General features: G+C 39.7%; 2 protein-coding genes across 2 annotated transcripts in view; both read left to right on the top strand.

Annotated features, from left to right (window-relative positions):
• The window catches only part of LOC141006892 (ryanodine receptor 1-like), a 49,264-nt gene extending 46,338 nt beyond the window's left edge, over positions 1-2,926 (top strand). The window contains exons 99-108 of the mRNA XM_073479187.1: positions 62-104; positions 184-317; positions 398-458; positions 577-723; positions 810-944; positions 1,034-1,190; positions 1,776-1,840; positions 1,923-2,023; positions 2,098-2,149; positions 2,287-2,926. Of these exons, the coding sequence (XP_073335288.1) occupies positions 62-104; positions 184-317; positions 398-458; positions 577-723; positions 810-944; positions 1,034-1,190; positions 1,776-1,840; positions 1,923-2,023; positions 2,098-2,149; positions 2,287-2,382 (991 nt within the window). The 3' untranslated portion in view covers positions 2,383-2,926. The remainder of the gene's footprint in view (positions 1-61; positions 105-183; positions 318-397; positions 459-576; positions 724-809; positions 945-1,033; positions 1,191-1,775; positions 1,841-1,922; positions 2,024-2,097; positions 2,150-2,286) is intronic.
• An 8,646-nt stretch (positions 2,927-11,572) lies between these two features.
• sms (spermine synthase) lies at positions 11,573-20,657 on the top strand. Its single transcript, XM_073480106.1, has 11 exons — positions 11,573-11,725; positions 13,481-13,601; positions 14,191-14,278; positions 14,788-14,852; positions 14,951-15,126; positions 15,210-15,364; positions 15,479-15,568; positions 17,217-17,331; positions 17,421-17,500; positions 17,914-18,029; positions 19,112-20,657. Exons 1-11 carry the CDS (start codon positions 11,680-11,682, stop codon positions 19,140-19,142), a joined length of 1,083 nt encoding a protein of 360 aa, XP_073336207.1. The 5' UTR covers positions 11,573-11,679; the 3' UTR covers positions 19,143-20,657.
• Positions 20,658-22,519: the final 1,862 nt, after the last annotated feature.

The raw sequence follows: 22,519 nt of genomic DNA, 5'->3' as shown, positions 1-22,519 counted from the left end.
TGATAGTGTCAGGTTTTATTTCTTAATTTAAGTAATACATGGTGTCCCTTTTGATTCGCAGCTCCTTCCCAAACAACTATTGGGATAAATTTGTCAAACGAAAGGTGAGTTGTGTTTGATTTGGTTGGCTTTAAAATGAGCACTGTGGAGCAGGTTAATGTGTAAAGTAATGTCTGTGTTCAGGTACTGGATAAGTACGGAGACATCTATGGCAGAGAAAGAATCGCTGAACTCCTGGGAGTTGATTTAGCCTCCCTGGATGTGAGTCAACAACATGAGAAGAAACAGGAGGAACCAGACAACTCTGTGTTTGCATGGTACGGTACATGTTTCACCAACAAACATTAGATATTGCTCATTTCAAATGAATATCCACCAATATTGTATCTTTGTTTAGGGCGACTTCCATTGACATCAAGTACCAAATCTGGAAATTTGGTGTTGTGTTCACAGACGGCGTAAGCAAACCCAGATATATGTATATTGCACAATACACTATACTACACGATGCAGTAATATGTGAACACAACCTTACTTCTGAGAATTGAAATAACCTTCCTTGTTATCTCTTTGTAGACTTTCTTGTATCTCTGTTGGTACACGATAATGTCTTTGCTTGGGCATTACAACAACTTCTTCTTCGCCTGCCACCTGCTGGATATTGCCATGGGTGTCAAGACCCTGCGCACTATCCTGTCCTCAGTCACACACAATGGCAAACAGGCAAGTGCAAAAAAAAAAAAACTCAATTGTGTTATTTTTGCTTCAGTTTGAATGTACGAACTCTGTTTCCTTCTTGTCTCTGCCAGCTCATGATGACAGTGGGCTTGCTGGCTGTGGTGGTGTACCTCTACACCGTAGTTGCCTTCAATTTCTTCCGCAAGTTTTACAACAAGAGTGAAGACGAAGATGAGCCGGACATGAAATGTGATGACATGATGACTGTAAGTCACTGTTGATCTAGGAATGTACACTTTAATACAAGGTTGTCCACCCCACTTCCCAAATGACGTGTGTTTTCTGTACTGCTCAGTGTTACCTGTTCCACATGTATGTGGGCGTGCGTGCTGGTGGAGGCATTGGAGACGAGATCGAGGATCCTGCTGGAGATGAATACGAGCTCTATCGAGTGGTCTTTGATATTACATTCTTCTTCTTCGTCATCGTCATTCTACTGGCCATTATTCAGGGTAAACAAAATGCCGGCCCAGAAGACACTTTTCAAAATATACTTACTTGAAACTGTTTATGTAAGAAGGTGTCGACAGGTGATTAAAACCTCTGAAAATATCTTACATTCAGTTTTGTAAATATCAGGACTTCAAAAGGCATTAATTAGCTATAAATTTGATTTATTTGGTCTTAATAGCCACAAACGTTTTATCTAATTTCATTCATCCATCTTTAAATTCCTTTTTGTTAAAATGAGTCAAGCTCTTTTGCATGAAATTCCAAATTTCTGGCATTAGAAATCATTCAACCCAATACTGTCTTTTAGTTTATACTTGCACTTAACCTGCTGGCAAAATGTAGAAAAACCTAGCTCACTCTACTAATCATATTATTACATAAAGCCTACCTCTGTGTGGGACAACATGTACCTTTCTACTTATATCCAATGCTTGCTTATAAGAAAAAGATCATTTGTTCAAAAATAATTAACATTTATCAGGAGAAGGTCTTAAAACTGTTACATTCTCTGATACCTGTAGACGACCCTGGTTTAAGACATGTTTGACAGACTTTTAACACCTCTAATCATAATGTTGCTGCAGGTCTGATCATTGATGCCTTTGGAGAGCTCAGAGACCAACAAGAGCAGGTCAAGGAAGACATGGAGGTACAGTATAAAACTTTAAGTTGACCATTGCCTCCTGTCATGTATGGTAATGTGGTCTTAATCCTCATGTTCCTTTGTGCAGACAAAATGCTTCATATGTGGCATTGGAAGTGACTACTTTGACACGACGCCACATGGCTTTGAGACCCACACTTTAGATGAACACAACCTGGCCAATTACATGTGAGTGTACTTCCTTTGTGTCACAGTGTGTGCATGTACCAATAAAGAAATATTAACACGCAAATCCTTTTCAGGTTCTTCTTAATGTACCTTATCAACAAAGATGAGACAGAGCACACTGGACAGGTCAGTCTGGATTGTTTTACTACAGTTGTTGTTTTGTTTTATTATCAGGGTTCCTGCTGACTGATCACACAGTCTGCTCCTTTCAGTTTCTGTGTCCATACTCCTTCAAGTTCTTGTTCTTACATCCTCTGTTTTAGGAGTCGTACGTGTGGAAGATGTACCAGGAGCGTTGCTGGGACTTCTTCCCTGCTGGAGACTGCTTCAGAAAGCAATATGAGGATCAACTTTCCTAGCCAACAAGTACTTTTATACATACAGAGTGAAAATGACAACAATTGAACTAATTCTGTTCATCATTCCTGATTACCACAAATTGAATTTGTCATGAAAAATGCTAATAGTTTTCTTGAAAAATTAACAGCAAGATAATTACAAGAAACTTTGGAAATAAGCAGTTTCCACCACATAAACGCCATCTTTTAGTAGATGGCAAGAAAATACCAGTAAAGAAAGATGCTTTAAAATGCCAATGAGATTCACACCAAGTGTTAAGTAGTCATGTATTTAATCATGTCCATAAGTCAGTTTTGATTTGTTCACTGTTGACGAGGAGAAGATAACACCACTGTTTATGTGAGATTGTAAGAAAGTGCCTTTGCAGTAACAGAAGTTACATCTACTAGCACATACGTGACGGACTGTAATTGCCAGGAAATTAGCTTTTCACTTAGCCTTTCTATCTTTATATGTAATCAATAGTTTTATTCAAATTCATTCTGTACTTCCTTTGTGATTATTGTATCACTTTCACTTCTGCATATTTATGTGTCAATGAGTGTTTTTTTTTCTGTTTAGTTTTCTTCAGATACAGTAGCTTAAATTTGAATTTAAGTTATTTTATTTATTGTTTTTCAAGACTGAAAGTCTGTGATGATGAATAAATTCTGTAAAAGAAGCCTCGATGCAATGTGACATTGATTTGATCATGTACTCATTATACCATCATCTTTAACCACATTCCACCGCAGGGATTTTCCCAAGGGACCAGGAACATTTGGAGGAAATCAGTGTGATTCCTCTACAGGGTCTAAATTTAAGTTCTGGGGACAACAAACAGTCCCTGCTCAGAGGGTAGTACTCTACAAAAGTACAAGCAGTGCTTTTATCATTACATAGTCACATTGTCTATGCATAACATTGTCCTGTCATCGTTGTTGCATAGCTGTAGTTGAATCGTAGACAACAGCGAGCTGATGGAACCTTTTAGTTTTGTGATGATGATGTTTGTGATTGGTCGTGATATGACTACAGTGTCCTATCTATGGATGGTTAAATGTAGACCCTATATTCAGCATTTACAGGGTGGATTCAATTATTGTTCAGTGAAAAATGTCCCAATAAGTTCTATTGTAATTGGTGATTAGTAATGTTCAGTTAAGCTACACAAAGTACATGTTTGTGTTGATAGGACTCAATGTTGTAATCAGACAGTATAAATGCCAACTAAATGCAAAGGATTACATATGGAAAGACACAGACAGATTGCAAAAGACAGGACCCTCGAAGACCTGTTTGTCTTGTCACAACTGCTGTGGAGCTGTTGAAAGGTAAATTAAAACAGCAAATGGCTAGGGGGTTATTTGTTCACACTGAGTTTTTACAGTTTTTAAAGTGGATGAGAGAATGAGCCCAAGAGTTTTAGTGAAACTGATTTAAAATGACTTATAATTATATAAAACTGAATTGATATTTAAGGGAAACATTTTTTTTTTTTTTTTTTTTTTTTTTAAAACAAACAGTTGTAATACTGATGAGTCATTTTAAAGAGTACCTCTGCACACACTGCAGCAGTTTGCATGTAACATCATCATCACGGCCCATTTTCATACAAAGCTGTTGAACTGTGGCCCGGTGGAACATCCCGGCTGAACGCGGATTAAAGCTGAGCATTAAAACTCACATTGAGCCTCATGTGCTTTTCACCCATCCTGTCGTCAAACATTTTCCTCCAAGCCTGTTCGACTGGGACACCATCGGCTGTCGACATGAACGCTTCGAGGATCCACCACGGGATGCTCAGGATGTATGGTGAGCTCATCCTCTTCTTTACTGAACGTTTTGTCAGCATTTGTGATCGCCTCTCTTAAAACTAGTAGCTATGTGATAGCTGAGTTGTGCAACTCTCAGTAGGTGTTATTGTAATTTCCAAATCCGATGTCTGATCATCATTTATAAATGACCGTGCTTTAATTCTTTCAACATTGTATAACTTTATTTGGATTTCTGCATCATTGAGGTGTGATGATGTTGGATGATTGTTCAGTAGGACGATGAATGTATTTTGTGTCTCAGTCTTTGGCCAAACTCAGAAGAGCTTTGTTCCTAAATGATGTTGTTGCTACTAGAGATAACACTGCTCTTGAGAGCAAGTAGGTATGTATATAAATTACCCATTATCAACCAAGTTATCAGGATTTTTAAAAAAGAAAAAAATGTATGATACTAATGAATGAATGAAATGAAACTGTTTGGAACACCCAGGTTTAATCTCAAGCTGTAGCTGAAAATACACAAGAGATGAATATACAAGTCTAAATGTTAGTTGTTCCATCTTTTGTCACTGGAAAAATGGCACTTCAAAAACAAGATAATGTAACAAAAAAGAAAAAAAAAACATTGAAAACAAGGGGTTATTGCTTGTGTAAGATAAAAAGTAAAATATATATATGTATGCCAATGAAGCAAAGGAAAATTGTTGAAAACAGAGTCCCTACATCTCCAAAATTAAATAAATGGAATTGGTAATATTCTGAGTTTTGGCTAGTGTTCACCATTTCTTGGTGTTGTAATTCTTTTATGCGCTTTTAATAAAGTGTTCCCATGTGTTTTTCACTGCATGTATAAAAGAATGATTAGATCCAGATGTGGACACTGGTAAACATGGTCTGATTGGTCAAACCCCCACATCCCCAGCCCCCTTGATCCTCCAACCATGTGACCGCCTCTAATCTGTGCGGATGACAGAATGACAGTGTTCATGCTTTAATCCAACTGTACACTGCTCCTCCCATCATGACCACTGTCACCACGCTTAATATTGTCAATAAGCTTTTGGTAGTGGGTAATGATTAGGAATGTTTCTGATAGCATCATTCCTTTTTTTTCCAGGTGGATTTATTTTCAAACAGTGGAAGAAGAGGTTTCTGCTCCTAACAGCCGAGGGCAGTCTCCTTGTGTGCCATGATGCATCGTCTCCCCCTGGCCAGCTGGTGCTGTTGCAGAGCGATTGTGAGACAATTGTGGAAGGCAAGGAGATCCTAGATTTGCCCAAGTTACCCTCTGGTGGATGCAGGGATTGCTGCTTCGCGCTGATCCTAACCCAGAATAAATTCCTGCTGCTGCTGGCTGAAACCCCCACAGACTGCAGGTCACTGCGCACACTTTACTAAATCCTCTGCCATGTTCCAGTAGAATGATTTACTGTCCACATCTTAGAGTCAAAGAAAGTTCAACTGAGTATCTAAATTTACCACCAGTTACTTACGGGAATTCTTCCAGTATTTTGGGAAATGTACTTTTTCACAATTTTGCCAAGGGTTAGATGAGAATGTTTCTACACTGTCTGGACATGTTTGGAAGTCTGGAAACAGAGGGAAACATCTTAGCCTGGCTCCACTGAAGACACAAGAGTAGGAAGTCACCGATCTGAGCCAAAAAATAGTCCTACACATGACCACAACTTGTAGTTTATACTTTTCTGTTTTTAAACAAAACAGATATAAAGTGTTAAGTAGTGAGCTTGTAGGTGTTTTTTATTTACCTGTTCTGGGTGGAGGCTAGCTGCCTCCACCTGTTTCCACTCTCTATGCTAAGCTAAGCTAAGCTAACTGCTTATAGCGTCATTAAAGGATCTTAGGAGAGTGGTACCAATCTTCTCATCTAACTCTTAGCAAGAAAACTAAAACTTGTATTTTGTTTAAAAAGTTGAACTACTTCTTTAAAGGTGCAATATGTAATAATTTAAGTTTACAACATTCAAATATTGACTACAATTATCCACAGACACAGTTTTGACTTATGTCAAATACGTCTGTACTGTTTTTCCAAGATTTCTACTTAAGATAGCATGCTAACCAGCTAGCTAACCAGCTGATCCTGTCACATAATGCCACTCTGAGAACCCAGTCCAGACTAATAGCTGCACAGCTAATTGAGCTAACTATTTAAATGGCAGCTACAGTTAGCTGCAGTTAGCGGGTACCCTGGTGGTGATATCAGTTATGAGATGTAACTACTGTAAGTACATTTACTCAGGTACTGTACTTAAGTACAATTTTGAGGTACCTCTACTTTACTTAAGTATTTCAATTTTCTGGAAGTTTATACTTCCACTCCAATACATTTGGAAAATGTTGTACTTTTACTCCAGTCATTCGATGACTTTAGTTACTAGTTACTCTGCAGATTGCATGCAGCATCACAGTCAATGTAAAACAATCAGAAAATTACTTTTAATACTTAAATACATTTAATATGAGACACTTTACCAAAGTAATATTTTAACCAGATAGCTCTACTAAAAGGTGCTTTTGGGTACTGTTTACAACACTGGGTGATATGCTGCTTCTTATTTGTTTGAGGTATGAATTCGACAGGAGGCCAAGTCTTACATATTGCACTTTTAATGTTTCTCATATTGCTCAAAGCCCATCTACTTGCCTGCTCCTCCTTACATATTTGACAAGAAAAAAAGCCCAATCCTACCCAGATTCGCATATTTAACTGCTTGCATTTTTTCCATTTCTGCTGACCTTTAATCTCAGTGGGACATGCCACTCATCTTATATCAATACCCAGTATAGTGTGGAAGTGAGTGTGTTCCACATTATTATCAATTTCAGTACTTTACTGGCATTTCAGCATTGTTGATAGTCTTTTAAAAGAAGAGAGGAAGTGGAAAAGATGGTTAGCAGGGTGACAGGAGTCTTGAAGAATATTGTGACCCTTTGATCTGAGCAAGGGATGAAAGCTCCTGACCTCTGATTTTTGTCCAGACCTTTCCAGTCGTGTGCCGAGGTGTTTCAGTACCACACAGTATTCCAACGGCGAGGACGCCCTCGATCCCAGTGTTATAATATTGCATCATAACTTCTGTAATAGGGAGAATTTTCTCAGCTGTCTTCAAAAGAAAATTCTTCAGCACCGTTGTATTGTTACCTTCCATCCCTGTGGGGCACCAGTGTTAAGGATCAGAGAGCCTGTTATTAACACTGACCACCTGTTTCCTCCCCCAGACTGACTGAGCCATGTAGTCTCCATTCCTGTAACCTACCACTTAGCTCATTGGTATGCACTTCAAGTGATGTATTGATGGATGTATGATTTGGTAATTACAGAATCTTTTTTTTTTTTTTAATCACTTTTTAGTCAGTGGCTGAATGTGCTGAAAAAAGTGAAACAGGTGAGTTAATAAGACATTTTTATTATGTTCATTGTTTCGGAAATTATATTTGAAAGTGAAATTGAATTGAAAAGTGAGGCACTATTCATCCTGAAGGGAACATGAATGCATGTACTAAATTTAATGGCACCTATCCAATAGTTGTACAGTAAGACATAGCAATCAAGATCACATTATTTATTATTTACAGATGTATTTGTCTTCAAATGAGCAATTTGTAAGATCTGGCCAGAATTTTAGTTTAAAACATATTTTTTTAAATCAACTAAAATCATCAGCAGAATGTGAAGAAACACAGTTTTGATGTTATGTCAAAGACAACTGTGTACTTTCTACAGCCGCTGCTGATGTCCGACTCTCTGTAGCTTCTCTCCCGCTGCGCCTCTCCTGTCCCTGCCTGCTGCAAGTTGTTGTCACCGAATCACAGTCCTGGTCAGAGCCGCTGTAAATAACCTCCGTATTGTATCTGCTGTTGTCAAACTTCCCTCCATCTATATTGGAGGCTGTGTTCAGTCCCAGTTTGGTGTCCACTCTCATGTCAGGCTGCAAAGTCCAGTTGAGCTGGGCCCTATTGCCTGCAGTGACCCCTGTGATCTGAGGTCCCGGTCCAGACAAACTCTAGGGCCACGGCTAACTGAACCATGAGCAAGTTATATGACGGGAGCTAGCTATAGCCAAGGATAGCTAGCAAAGAGCAGCAGTTGTTGGTTACTCTGGAGACCAAAGCTACCATTAAATTCTGGCCTTATTCTACAAAAAACATCTTTAATCAATCGCTGAATGAATTCCTTGCAATTCTTGACAAATCCATACTTTTCATAAAGAGAATTCTTCTTTTATTTCCTACAGAGTCTCTCATCACCTCTCAGTCCTTGTAAGCGACATTATGTGCCACCACCGCGCATTACTCTCAAAGATCTGGTGCCTGAGCAAATCCTGGACAAAGATCCATCAACTCCACCAGTTAGTGACACCGAGGTATTCTCCCCAGGGCCTTGTGCTTCTCCAAGGGAAAGAGGTCAGTTTAGGGTGTGCGTTTTCTTGTTTGTGATTAATCCTGTTTATCAGGTTTTTGCATTGACTTCCAACATGTCGTCCAACAGGCAGGAATTCTCCCCGCTCAAAGTACTACAAAGGAGGTGCACATTCAGTAGGCTGTCTGCGCCACGGCACTATCAGCAATGCACAAGCAGTGAAGGCAGTTTATCTGCTGATGGGCGGAGCGGCGGCTTCCTCTGCTATGGGTTACTTAGGCACATGCTCGCTCTCTAATCTGGAAGCCAAGGCTCCTGACATGCCACTCAACACGGATTTCTCTCACATGGGACCAACGGGAGCGTTTCACACCGCTGGCCCCGCACTCGACTCCCCTCACTACAACAGCTTTGACTTTGAAGTGGGAGACTCTGATTTTGATGCTTTTGATTGTGGTGGTTTTACTTTTTAATGATATGGACAACTTTAATGATGCTGAAAACTTACTTGATATTTCAGCATGATTTGTCAAAATGGAAGGGGTTGGTCTCCAATTAGAGTTGATTTTTAAGGGGAAAATGTCGCTATGAAATAACTGCAGGATCATCATCCCCTTTTAGGTTAATATAGCCAACTTGTTAGCAAACAGCCTATTTTTACATCAAGCAGTTAATGAGCAACATTATCATTCATTTGGAGTTTTGTTTGTGGCGACGTGGCAAATAAAAGTCCGACATTCATTCTGTTTTAGCTCTGTGTTTGGTCTCCACCAACTCCTAAGCTGCTAAATGCTCCACTGTGTTCACCAGCTAGTCGCTAACTTTGTGTGTCTGCCGTTTGGTGCCGTGCTACAGTGTCACCATGAGTAGGCCTCGACTTTTTAGTTAAGTTCGGTGAAGTGAAAAGTTGTTGACGTGATTTTGAATTCTTTCATAAGTACTGTAACACCTGTGTTGTGATATGGACACTGTGATAATTTGTGCATATTGCTCACCCCTTGTATGTGCATTATTTGTCACGATAATTATTATCAACTATCAGTGATTGTGGCTGTGATAGGAATTTGTGAGAATGCATAATATGCTATGTACTGTATGTGTTTTAAGTCATGAATGAACCATATATGTGACTGACCGTGCTAATGAAACGAAGGGGAAAATTGCAACTTTACACACTTTTCTACACAATGCATCAGATTTTTTCTTAAGTTACAGTTACAGATGCTGGCTTCGGACGAAATAACTTATTGTCAACTCTCAGTGTCATCCACTTTTGTGCATGTCCTGTGTTTCTTTCAATATGTAGCTGTTATTGTGCTTTATATCTATGTTAGGTTAAAAGCAAATTTAAATGTCTATTTGAGCCCGTTTCACTGAATAAAACTGACACATGAATTTTCTTGCTTTTCTTCAATCTTTTTCGTATATTAATGCGAGCATAAATCAGTTACTAACAACCACGATATGTCCTGCGTGACTGTGGTGAGGTAAGGTAGTGAATGCAATCTGAATAACTTCCTGAGACTGTCATAAAACACAGCCACACATCTGCAAGAGGTTGCTGAGCTGCACAAGTGAACAGATAAGTGCAAGAACTGTGCTGCTTACACACTTAGACTCCTAGTTTCATATCACCAGTTTGTCCCCACATGCATTAAATCTATGTCACAGCACAATTAGTATACAGCATGCTCACTTCTAGTTTTGAAGTCTACCTGAGTCTGAAACTCTGTTCCCTGTTCCTGTTGGCAAAGGTGTGTTTACGCGATTTACATGCCAGAAACCTGTCCAGACTGGAAAGTTCAATCAGTTGCATTAAGTAAATCAGCAGCAGCAAACCCTACATTTTGAGTACAGTCTTGACTTAATGATATGATTTGAGTATTCAAAAGTTGCAAGCAAACTCCGGCACACTGTCTAACTTGCAAAAAGACAGTTTTTTGCAATGTTTCAGCACTAGACCTTAATCAGGCAAAAAAATCAACTTGAGTATTTGTTAAAACGTCCTTCTTCCGCTTGAGATGGTAGTTATGTGACGCTGCAGGCTGCGTTGCTGCTGTGTGGTCACTAGCACAGATTTGCATAAATACTCTTGGTCAAGACTCTGCTGTCCACTTACATCTGAAGGAGAAAAATCCCCAGTGTGAATCACCATTCACCTAGCCCTAGCAACCCACATGAAGGCCGGTTAAGACAACGACCCACAAGTGGCCCTAAGGACTCTGAAACTCGGAGCTCACATGTGTCCTTAACGACTCTGTAAGGACACTCCCACATAGAGTTCGAAAGTTTGCAACTCCCCTCCAGCTAGATAGAACTGAAAAGCATCTTGGATGAGAGGTGAAACGTCTTCAAGAAACTGAAACAAGTACAGTTGCCTACGATACAGCACTTAGAGTTACCAAGACCTGGATGACTGAGAACCTTCATCAACACTTCACCCAGCTTTAACCTCTCTCCATGCAATGTAATTCTACGGTGGGTCATGTATGGCCAATTTGGTGAGACAACTGGCTATGACATGCCCGCACTCAGTTGTGATCAGTCGCAATAAAATCAGCAGAAGCTGGCCCATGATTTAAATAAATCAGTTTGAATGTGTTTTTAAAGGTGAGAAAAAAAAAAGAAAAAATTGGATTTTCCAGCTCTACATAGCAGACAGCGGCAATTTTAATTCTTAAGTGTTGTGCATCTTCATAAAACACAAAGAAAGAAACAAAAAATCAATCATTTAATTCGTCTTACTTTTGGATCTGATCTCCAAGTTCAAGATGAACAGTGAAGAAGAAGATGCTCATTCTTAAAACCTACAGTATACTAAACAACTACGACCAATGAGTGGCTTTTGTGTCTCATTCTTAAGATTTGATTAATTACGTGTTTATAAAACCTAAAATGTAAATGCTGATAAAGGATCAATGTATTTTACTTTATCTGAACCGGGAGTCCCCTTCGCCATGTGCAGCGGAGGATTTCTCTCTCGCCTCGTGTTGTACTCTCTGCTCCCCTCGCTGCATCCTCCGAGTAGCCACGCCTGGTGCGGTGAGTATAGTGGGTGGTGGTAGCAGCAGTGGTAGCAGGGCCCTCCCTCTGTCTCTGCAGATAAATACTCGCAGCCTGCCTATTCCAGGCATGGATGACGGTTGCACCCAGACATGGCACTGCGACATTATACTCTCGACTTCAACCTCTCTACGGCAGGTAAGAGCGGCTGAATACGCTCAGCGCGGTCAGGTTACAGTCACTGCATCAGGGCTGCATGCTAGCTAGCTGGCTAGCCTGCTAATATCAACCTGCTAGTCTGTCAGTCTGCCCTTCAGAACACTAATGCTATATTGATTAGGATGAAACATGGCTAATAATGACACCTATTTATATATTTTTGGACAAGTTGGGGTTCAAAGCTTAAAGTTTTTGTTGGTAAATATTTGGTTTTAATGCCAAGTGCATGGTGGTGTGTGGTTAGACGTTACACTTTTTTTTTTAACTTGTCCCACTGCTCTGCGGCTCGATACGCCTCCGGCTAACAATGTGAATAAAGTATGTTCAATCCAGCGCGGTCGCACAGGAAGTGGCGAACTGTCGGCCATTTTTGTAGTTTTAAGGGTTAAAATCTTTGACTCGTGCTAAAGTAGAAATGGCACATTGTGGAATTACTCCACTACAAGTAAAAGTCCTGCATTGTCATATGACTTAAGTAAAAGTAGGTGTGCATTTTTAGTATTCAGATGTAGAAAATGATCCCTGATAGTGTAGTAAACTATTATGCAACATATGTATATGTTATTATACTATATTATACTGTATCTGTTTATGTTTTATTAATGTGGTACAATCACTGATACAATGATGTGGAATAGAGGTCGACCGATACGGATTATTAGAAATCAAGGAGACTGAAAGCTGATATTTGGGACTGATATTCATTTGCACTGAAAATGATTTTGTCAAAATTTCAAACAACCAGTGATGACATAAATAAAAACACTTTACTTAAGTTAAGTGAAGAACATGAGTAAAGTAACTTTATTTTACTCAAGTACTGTTCTTAAGTACAATTTGAGGTACTTTGCTTGAGTATTTCCATTTTCTGCTACTTTATACTTCCTCTCCACTTTATTTATTTGATAACTTTAGTTACGAGTTACTTTGCAGATTCAGATTATTCAGTGTTTATTGGCTACTATTTGTGACGTGTTACTAATCAGATAGTCTTGCGGGCGGGACATTGTGTGGGAGGATGCTGCATCACAGAGTCAAAGTAGCACATTTTTAAATTAGATTATTTTTGGGCAATCTGACAGAAAAAAATCACTGATACCGACTATCGGAAAAGCTGAACATCAGCCCAGATAATCAGCCAGGGTCGATAATCTGTCTACACCTAATGTGGAAGTAAAGTTTGACTGCTCCTCCAAAATCTCCTCCAAAGCACCTTATTAAAGCTAGGATGGGGCGATAAAATCAAACATCCCAGTATTTTTGACTCAATAGGCCCTTCTTCCTTATCGATGTTGCAACAATATTCTAGGGGTGACTATTGGTACTTTTACAACATACAAATACAATGACATTTCTGATAGATAATCATCAGTAACGTGGATGTAATGACTAACTAGGTACAGACAAGTATTGTAACAAGTAGAACAGCCTGGTAACTTCAGAAGATCACATCACTTTACTGTAATGCAGCAATGTAATGTATATAAGTATTTCTGTTTGTAAGTTGTATTTTTTACTTCAAGACAGACAGAACTAGTTGTTACATTGCAGATTAATATGTTATGCTATAATAAGAAAATAATAACAGCATAATAGATCCTTCTTACATTGTCATGTTGCTGCTATCTTATAAGGATCTGAGTACATATTTCACCACCGATGCAGAGAATGTATAAAGGATGCAGATTGATGTATTTTTTTCATTGTTCCATCCTCTGTGTTTTCTTTTCCCAGCTGACCCTGCTAAGACCGTTCCTGATCTACTGTCCATATTTAATGAGCAGGAAATGACAGAGACTGTCCATGACACAAATGGGCATGGATACCTTGCTACTCTTGTTGGCAAGAATGGGCGGTAAGAACAACATTTTTTGTGATCAGGTATTTGGAGTGTCTGTAGGGTATAACATGTGTCAGAATGAAGCATGGCTGCACCCGATTGAAGCATGGATTGTCCCAGAGAATGAGCTGCAGCTGAAACATCTCACCTCAATCTTCTAACATGTGGGAGAATTTTAACAATGTGTTGCTCTGTAAGCTCTGCGAAATTGCAAATTGCTTATCAGGGCAGGACAACTTCTCTGCATGAGCACCTGAAGTAGAAGACCGCAGAGCGTTACTGCAAGACTGCACCATCCTGTTTGTCCACACAAAGCTGTGATAAACAAGGGTCATAATTAAACGGAAAGCGTTTGTTAGCAGCAGTCACTTAAAATAAATTAGAAAAATGTCGCCATGTTAAAAACTACTGCTGCTACAGTAATGGATTACGCTGCAGTGTAGTGGATGTATTGAAGCTTTCCATTGTCCTTAACCCGTCCTTCAAAGCAACAGGGTGTGAGATTTTATTTTTTTTGGCAGAGTATCGATTTGGTGTAATGAAATGTGCTTCTCACTTTATAGCTTTGAGCTCATCTCTTTGTCTTTACCGCTTCATTTCTCAGGCTTGCTATTCTGCGTGTGCACTCCCATGGGTTGGTCACCATTGATCTGCAGTGTTACGAAGAGGATAACATTGCACAACTAGACAATGTAGGTTGTTTAAAATCAAAATACAGAATTCTTAATCCATTTACACAAAGGGAGTCATGTAATGCTGCTAACTTTATAGCTTGTCAGGGGATGTTATAACTGTTATCAGTCATAAAATTTAGTTTTACTGCATTGTAGTTGTACACAGTCTAAACCACCTTGTAAATGGACTTCCTGTAAACATAAAGATCTGTGCCAAAAAAATATTGTGCACATAAGAGGAGGAAGAGTGTTCAGCGTCATTGCCTGCCATGGTTGTTTACATGCCTAACGTGCCCAAACACATCCTTTCCCACACACAGTCCTGACTGACAGTCCTCTAGAAATAACCCTTTGGCTCTCATAGCTGTGGATCACTAGTAGATACACACAGACCATGATGAAACAGTCTGACTGCTGCACTGTTCATTTGTTTTTGCGTGAGAAGGCTGCACTATAAAGTATCCCTCTATTTGATTAAAATGTTTGTTCACGCAGCCTTTCATGGTGTTTCAATTGTGTGTCCACAGCTTTTAAATGCACTGGAAAAAGAGCTGAAGGTTCTCTTAAATGGCAATATTACGAGAGTTAAAAGGTCAGTATCTGGAGATTTCTTTCCAGGAAAAGTGATCGCCATATTTAATGCATGTTGCAGTAACATTGATTATTGTGTTTTTCACCATTCACCCCAAGGCTCCCGGCCCTCGTACGAGGAGCAAAGATTGACCGATACCTGCCCACAACTGACAAAAGAATGATTGAGTACGACATTGACCGGGTGGTGTATGAAGAAGATTCTGCATACCAAAACATAAAAATATTGCACTCGCAACAGTTTGGAAATATCCTAGTACTCAATGATGACATCAGTAAGTGTATACAACACTACAGTACACGGCATGTTTGTCAGTTTGATGATTTTAGTGTGTTAAATGATTCCTTTACCTTGCAGACCTGGCAGAGAGCGATTTTGCCTACACCCAAGCCATCATCGGTAGCGGAAAAGAGAATTATGCTGGAAAAGAGGTGCTGATATTAGGAGGAGGTGATGGCGGCATCCTTGCTGAGCTGGTCAAACAAAAGCCAAAGATGATCACCATGTTGGAGATATCCTTTATGGGTTCTGTTCTGCTGGCAATGTAGTTTTCTCTCACCGCATTTTACTAATGCCTATAACTGTACATCTGCACCTGATCGATCATTCCTTAACAGTTTGTGTACATTGACCAGAAGGTGATAGACGGGTGCAAAACACACATGAGACGAACTTGCGGCAATATCCTTGACAACCTGAAGGGAGACTGTTACCAAGTGAGTACTGTTACTGCCAGAAATCCTTTGCTCCCTCTTCACTGAGCCTTATGTTGCTGATCCTGGGGTCCTGTCGGGTTTTCTTGTAAACAAATCAATTTCAAGTCTTGTTTTCATACAGTGTTACTCACCAAACTACATTGTGTGTATTCTCAAGGGCTAACAAAGGTGTTTATTGCATTTCCATCCTTGTAAATCCAGCACTGTTCACACCCGCGTATCGTAGCTTTTTATTTATTTTGCTTGACTTTTCGTTTTTTTTTGGAGTGTGGCGTGAGATGTCTGACGAGAGTCAGTACAGCGAACTGTGTGGAGTTTTGACATTTCTGGCTCTTTGTGCACATGCAGTACTATCACTGGTATGACTGACAAACACTTTTCAAGATATGATCGTCAGCCAGTTTGGCCGAACAGAGCATTTGAACACTGTGTGAATACACAGACTCTGTCAGAGGCTAAATGAGTAAGTGACACTGTGGTTCCTAAAGCCTTTTGTCAGCAACTTGCTCACAGAAGCTCTGGGTCAGCTGGGAGATTTGTGCTAAACTCAAAGTATACACTTCTGCCTTCAAATCAGGGGATCCCGACACCTATAAAGCAGCTGGATATGACCTCTGGAAGGTCATCAGAAATGCCAAGACGGACTTCAGTGTTGAAGTGGAGTCCAGTTACTAAAGCTCTGACCCCCAAAAGGCTGCATCACGGAGTATAAATGAAGAAAAAGGGAAATTTTTCTGTCCACCGCATCGCTCCTGGACGAGTACAAAGCCTTTTTATGCTCCATCATTGCAGAAAGCACAGTGCCCGCCATGAATCAACATGTGGTCAGGGAAGTTGCAATGCTGACCCTATGACATGAGACTGTCCATCAAGAGGGTCAACCTTCGCAAGGCACTCCAACCAGATGGTATCGCAGGCCGGGCTCATCTGCTCCTCCCTTCCTGTCACTGCAGACCCTCCTCAGCTTGCATATAAACCAAACAGGGCCACGGATGACACCATCGCCTTAGTGACACACACTACGCTCACCCAACTGCAAAGGGAATACGTATGTGAGAATGCTCTTCATTATTTACAGCTCTGCATTTAACACCATCATTCCCTCAAAACTCGCTCTCTAAGCTAGTTGATCTTAGACTGGAGACCTCAATCTGCAGCTGAATATTCGACGTCCTGACATACAGGTGGTGAGAATAGGCAGCTACATCTCCGTCTTGCTGAATCCTCAACTCGTGTGTGCTCAGCCCCCTCCTGTACTCACTGCTCACTTACAACTGTGCTGCTACACTTAGCTCTAATATCACCTTTAAGTTTGCTGACGTGAGCATCTTGGGCCTCATTTCCCGTAAAACCTGGCCGAGATATTGGTTCTCAAAATTGGCTTATCACAGATGTTTCGGTATCAACATTTATGTGTCCTATATTTGCCGATTATAAAAACTTTTTTTTTTTTTTTTTTGGTAATTATAATGCAGAAAAAGATGCTTGAAGTGATTTTATAATTATTAAATTCCCAGTTACGTTTACTGTTTCAGTGCACGGTTTCATCTGAGACCGCAATGGTGATTGTTAAACTGTAAAATATTCTGCCTCTGTCAAGAAACTTGAGTGGAAAGTTGATTGATTCTCCTTGTCTCGTGCATTACAGATACTAGTTGAAGACTGTGTCCCTGTGCTGAAGAAGTACGTCCAGGAAGGAAGGATGTTTGATTACGTTATTAATGACCTCACTGCAATCCCAATATCCACGGAGCCAGAAGAAGGTTTCTGTAGTTTTTATATTGTCTGCTTTGTTACATAAATTCGATACAGAGACGTCATTGTTCAACTCATGTCTAACTGCTGGTTGTAGACTCTACGTGGGAGTTCCTGCGTCTCATCTTAGATCTGTCGATAAAAGTCCTGCATCCCTCTGGGAAATATTTCACACAGGTGAGTCTCATTCTTTTAGTCAATGATGAGTGTGGTAAATGCAAATGGTTAATATTGTGAATACATCCATACATTTGTTAATTTAACAAGAGATGATTATAGGTCAGACGGACATACTTTTTCCCCCCACCTCCACTAACTAACTTGACACGTGAAACTGCACTTTCAGAGTATCTTGCTTCATTCATTTTACAGTCAGTTGTCAATATTTGAGTGTTGAATTTAGTTTGAAATTGTCCAACATGAATTTTTATGGTGTAGAAAATCACCTAACGGGGAGAAGTCATTACTCATTTTGTTGTTGCTAAAAAAACAACACACCACTTCCACTCTCAACCCTGTAGTTATGGTTGAATAAACCATTCGCTACAGTATCTTGTGACATAAATTTATTTTCTGCTATTGGTTGTCAGGGAAACAGCGCGAACATGACAGAAGCACTGAGTCTGTATGAGGAACAGCTGGGAAAGCTCTCATGTCCGGTGGACTTCTCCAAAGAGGTGGTGTGTGTGCCCTCCTACCTGGAGCTGTATCCTTTTTATCAGAGGTTTTCATATGTTGTAATGCATAAAATGTGTCTTTACATACCCCATATACTTTTTTATACCCTAAAAATTTAATTATTCAATGTCGTATTACAATTAGGATCTTCTTTTGATAGATTTTGCCCTTTTTCTGTTATTAATAATAACAGCATGTTAATAGCTGTGATCTGTTGGCTGCCTGATCCTCTGAAGGGTCTGTTTTTCCACCCTGACGAGCTTTGTTGTAGTGATGTAACCACTGGGGCTTTTCCATGTGCTCCCTAGGTTTCACCCTGGCACGTCAGCCCAGCGCCCAGCAGGGATTTGCTTTTCCACTGCAACAGGGCTACCTACTTGAAGGTGTGTTTTTTACTGATGACGCGCTTGTCGAGTAGTGGTCAAAAGAGCGTCTGTAAATGCTCTTCATCCCCGCAGTATTATTGAAGAATCTGCGCTAATGAAGTTCCACTAATTCGTTGATAAACACGTTTAATTTCCTAAAAAAAATGGCAAAAAAGTTATATTTTAGTTATTTGAAAGCTTTTAGTTTGAAGCAGCAAAATCCAAAAAATATTGTGTTTTTCTCACAGTAACCACAGAGATTCAGTTAAAAAAGCACTGAGAGCTAAACACAACCAGACTTTTAAAAGCATCTTTCTCTCTGGTCTCCTGCATAAACATGAGGCACATTTGAGACGGTTCTGTTGCGAGACATCACAACAATCCCACTTGGAGGCGGGATGGGTGCGCTTTGACCCAACTCTGGAGATGGTCCATATTGGGTGTGGCACGGCTCAACTGGGCACTTGAAGCGGTTATGGAAAAGCAAATCAGTGGGGCATGGTATGACTCTGTGCAGCCGAAAGTGCCAGTGGAAAAGCCCCACGTGTCACAAATAGGCAATAACTTTGGCGACTAGCAGAGTGTTATTATAACCAATAGAAATCATGAACAAAAGTACAAAAAACAGACCCAAGTTGTGATAAAACTGCTATTAAACTCAAGATATAAGTTTTTCATACATTCTTAGATATGTTTGCATTCCCTCAAAAGTTGTTTTGTAAAATCCTTAATTGCACCGTGTCAGATGGGTTTTCTACACCGTGTGGAAGAAGTAAAGGCCTCCAGTCTCTCTGCTTGAGTCCCCAGCGGCTGGAATGTTAGCGCTTCTGCCCTTCTCTGCTGTAGCCCCGAGGGTGTGTTCAGACTGAATGTGACATGAAAATTAGAGGCAACACAAAGCTTGGATAAATGCATTGTTGTGGCGGCTTGAAAAGGGAGTGGATCTTGAGAAATATTACAAAACCAATAGCAATTTTACCAGTAGTTCATACTTCAACAGGCAAATCTCCCTCACAAGGCAGTCTATGCTTGTTGTTAGTAAGCTTCAGCTGACTGACTGACTACACGCAACGGTACTCTAATTGGATGTTTTGGTTAACAAGCATGGACTTAAAAAAACACTCCAGCTGTCTGGGTTTCTGTTCCTGGGAGAATTAGATGTCCCGGACAAATTGGAGGAATTCCAGTCAAAATGTGTTTACTGAGCTTAAAAACTACTTTCAAGAAGAATGCTGATGCTGTGCATCAACAACCCAATGTCTGTTTGACGACCTGGGAATGAGACTCAACAATCACTTATTCCGCCTTTAATGCAATTCAAACTGCTTAGTGGGAATTATTTTATGACCAGACAGATTTAAATAAGTCAGACTTCAACAGATTTTCCCAGTAAAATAAAGGTAATTACCAGAAACCCTGGTGTCAAGTTAATAAATCAAGATGAAAATGTACTTTGTGTTCAGTCTTAACACACCTTTAGGGGCACAATGACAGTTTTATGATCCCCAGTCTATGAACCCCATCCTACCCTAATCCTCCTTTCTCTTCCTGTTTTAGTTGTGTTTTACCATGTTTGCTCAACTTATCAGTTGTATCTGGTTTGTGTTACTTGATTTCGAATGTCCATTTGCATGTACTCTGAAGGAACTGTTAGATGTTTGAACAGTGAATTGATACACTGATAATGTGGTGTAACTCCTCTTACAAAAGGTGTGTTCTCTTGTTTCCTTTAGGTTGTTTTTCTTTACTTTGAGTTATGAGCTCAAATCATGTGATAGGGCAATCTATAGGCTCAGCACAGCTGAATCGAGTTGCTTTTAAGTTCTGTTTTTTGTTACTCCCTCTCAAATGTGACTTGATTCTTTCAGGTTGTATCGAGACAATGTGATCCTGTCCAGTGAGACTAACGTGTTTGAGTCCAAATGTGTTTTTAAAAGGGAAACGATTCCACCACTTTAATGCCACCTCTGTGCTTGTGCTGTTTATATGGCATGTTTTATTAGCACCTTTGTTTTCTCCTGATATATTTTAAGTTTTTTAAGACTGTATTAGGTGCATGTAAAGGACAGTGAATGTAGCTTGCATATAAAGTACACAGCACGTTTATGCGTGATCGACCCTGTGGGACTGAGTTACATTTATTTATTCAATATAATTTCACCAAATGCTGTTATGTCCCACATGAGATAATTTTTGTGACCATCTGCAATTAAACTGTTCTTGGGGGAAATGTCTAGACCTTTTTTTTTTTTACTCAGAATAAATAAATTGAAATAATAAATGAAAATCAAGGACGCCTTTGGGGTATTTTGAGAAAGCATGGTTTGCATGAGCAGTGTGCAGAAAAGCCGGGTATAGCATGTGCTGTTGATTGTTGTACACAGCTGTGTCATGGATCACATATTTTAAAACCAATGTGTTCTGCAAATGTGCAATAAGACTGAAAGAATTAGCTGAAATTGTCCCTTTTCGAGCAAAAATAGCCAGGAGAAAATTAGTTCCAGCATGTGGAATGTGAAGTTTTCCAGCTTGTCTTTGTTCTTAAATGATATTAAAGTAAATGTCTTCTCTCCCACAAAAACCAGCAATTTTGAAGATGTCCCCTCAGGCTCTGAGAGCTTTTTTCAGGCCAAATGATTAATCAGCAGATGAAAGAGTAATAAAAGTAATTGTTGCAGCTTCAAATCAGTCTTTTTCCTCCTCAGTTCTTCATATAAGGCAATGACTTCATACCTCTCACTATAACCTTGCTGTTGAAGCTTCACTGCTCAACATTACAACCTCAGTGCTAGGTGTTTGGTGTTGTGGATGAACAGGCCCTACACACCCACACCCTTGGCGCACCTTCACAGGTGTTTTCACTTATTTTAGCTGATTAGACATCCTCTCAAGTGTGTAGGCAAGTATGATTTGATTGGCCTCTTGCTTCAGGACGAATGGGCCTTTGCCACAGAGGGTATTTTGACATGTCAGCAGGAAAAGCACATGTAAATAGTAAAATTAACGCTGCTTCCGTTTTAAGGTTCTGTATCGTACATCTCAGCCCATTGTCACACAGTTGTGGCTTGGACTTAAGTAGAACAGAGACTTAATTACTGACTGTGCTTTTTCTACAACCAGACGTAAACATGTCTGCTCTGAAAATGGGCTGTGGCACCTAATTGTTGTTAGTCTGGCAACGACATAATTTAATTCCCAGTTCAGCTTTACCCACATTCAACTTGAGCAGAGGGCCAATTAGCTAGAATGATTTAAAACGGCTGTCAGGGTCTTTATTTAAGATTTAATGTGGATGTAGCCTCTGTGTTTATCAGTGGGGATTCATTTCCCCAGCACTGCTGCTCGGATCCTTTAAGAGCTGCATCAATCAGAGCTGACGATACAACCACATGACTGAATAATGCAAAATCTTGCTAAAAACATTGTATTTGCATGACACATTATAGCTACGGGTACAGCATGCCACTCACTTCTCAGCTAATATGGAAGTCTTCAGTTTTCTACCACACACCTGATAGAATACCTCTAATTATTTAATTAGTGTCAACCTCAGCTGAGAATAATGGAAATGCTGTAATATTAGCATGCTGACATGCTAAGCGCTAGTCTGTTTCTTAAATAAATTATGCTAAATGTGATCACATAATTCCTTTTTTCTTTTGGTCACTGCTGTCTTTTAGAGTGAGTCTTTAGCCCGTCATTTAAGTTTGATAGTTTCCTCTTGAAACCATTGTAGCTTAATTGTATGTAGGCAAGAACATGCAAACAGTAAGACATCTCTGTCTATTTCATTATACATTTTATTAACTACTATTTAGACATGTGGATGTATTTATAGCTTATGACATAGATTTTTATTTTTTTGCACTACTGTTACAGCCATAGTGCGGTACTATGGCTGCCCAAAGTGGGTTCGTGGGCCGAAGTTGGCCTGTCATGAGGTTAACTTTTAAAATTCCATAAATCCCAATAATGTTTATGCTATTTTTTTTTTCTTTTTGTGTGAGGCAAAATGTTATTAATAAATATGACATAACCTGAGCAGGGCCGGCAGATTGACATTGTGCAGGAAGTCAGACAATTAAGGGAACTAGTGATCCCGAGTACCATTTTGCATCTAAACAATGCACCACAAAACTATACATGTTTTTTA

The sequence above is a fragment of the Pagrus major genome, chromosome 13 (assembly GCF_040436345.1).
Source record: "Pagrus major chromosome 13, Pma_NU_1.0".
Classification (NCBI taxonomy): Eukaryota; Metazoa; Chordata; class Actinopteri; order Spariformes; family Sparidae; genus Pagrus; species Pagrus major.
This window is presented reverse-complemented; position numbering and strand designations above follow the sequence as displayed.

Excerpts from the sequence above, each read along its gene's own strand:
- sms (XM_073480106.1), top strand. The coding sequence starts at position 11,680 with ATGGCACTGCGACATTATACTCTCGACTTCAACCTCTCTACGGCAG. Across the intron at positions 17,332-17,420 it reads ATCCACGGAGCCAGAAGAAG|ACTCTACGTGGGAGTTCCTG; the intron begins GTTTCTGTAGTT and ends TGCTGGTTGTAG. Across the intron at positions 18,030-19,111 it reads GTGCCCTCCTACCTGGAGCT|ATGGGTTTTCTACACCGTGT; the intron begins GTATCCTTTTTA and ends GCACCGTGTCAG.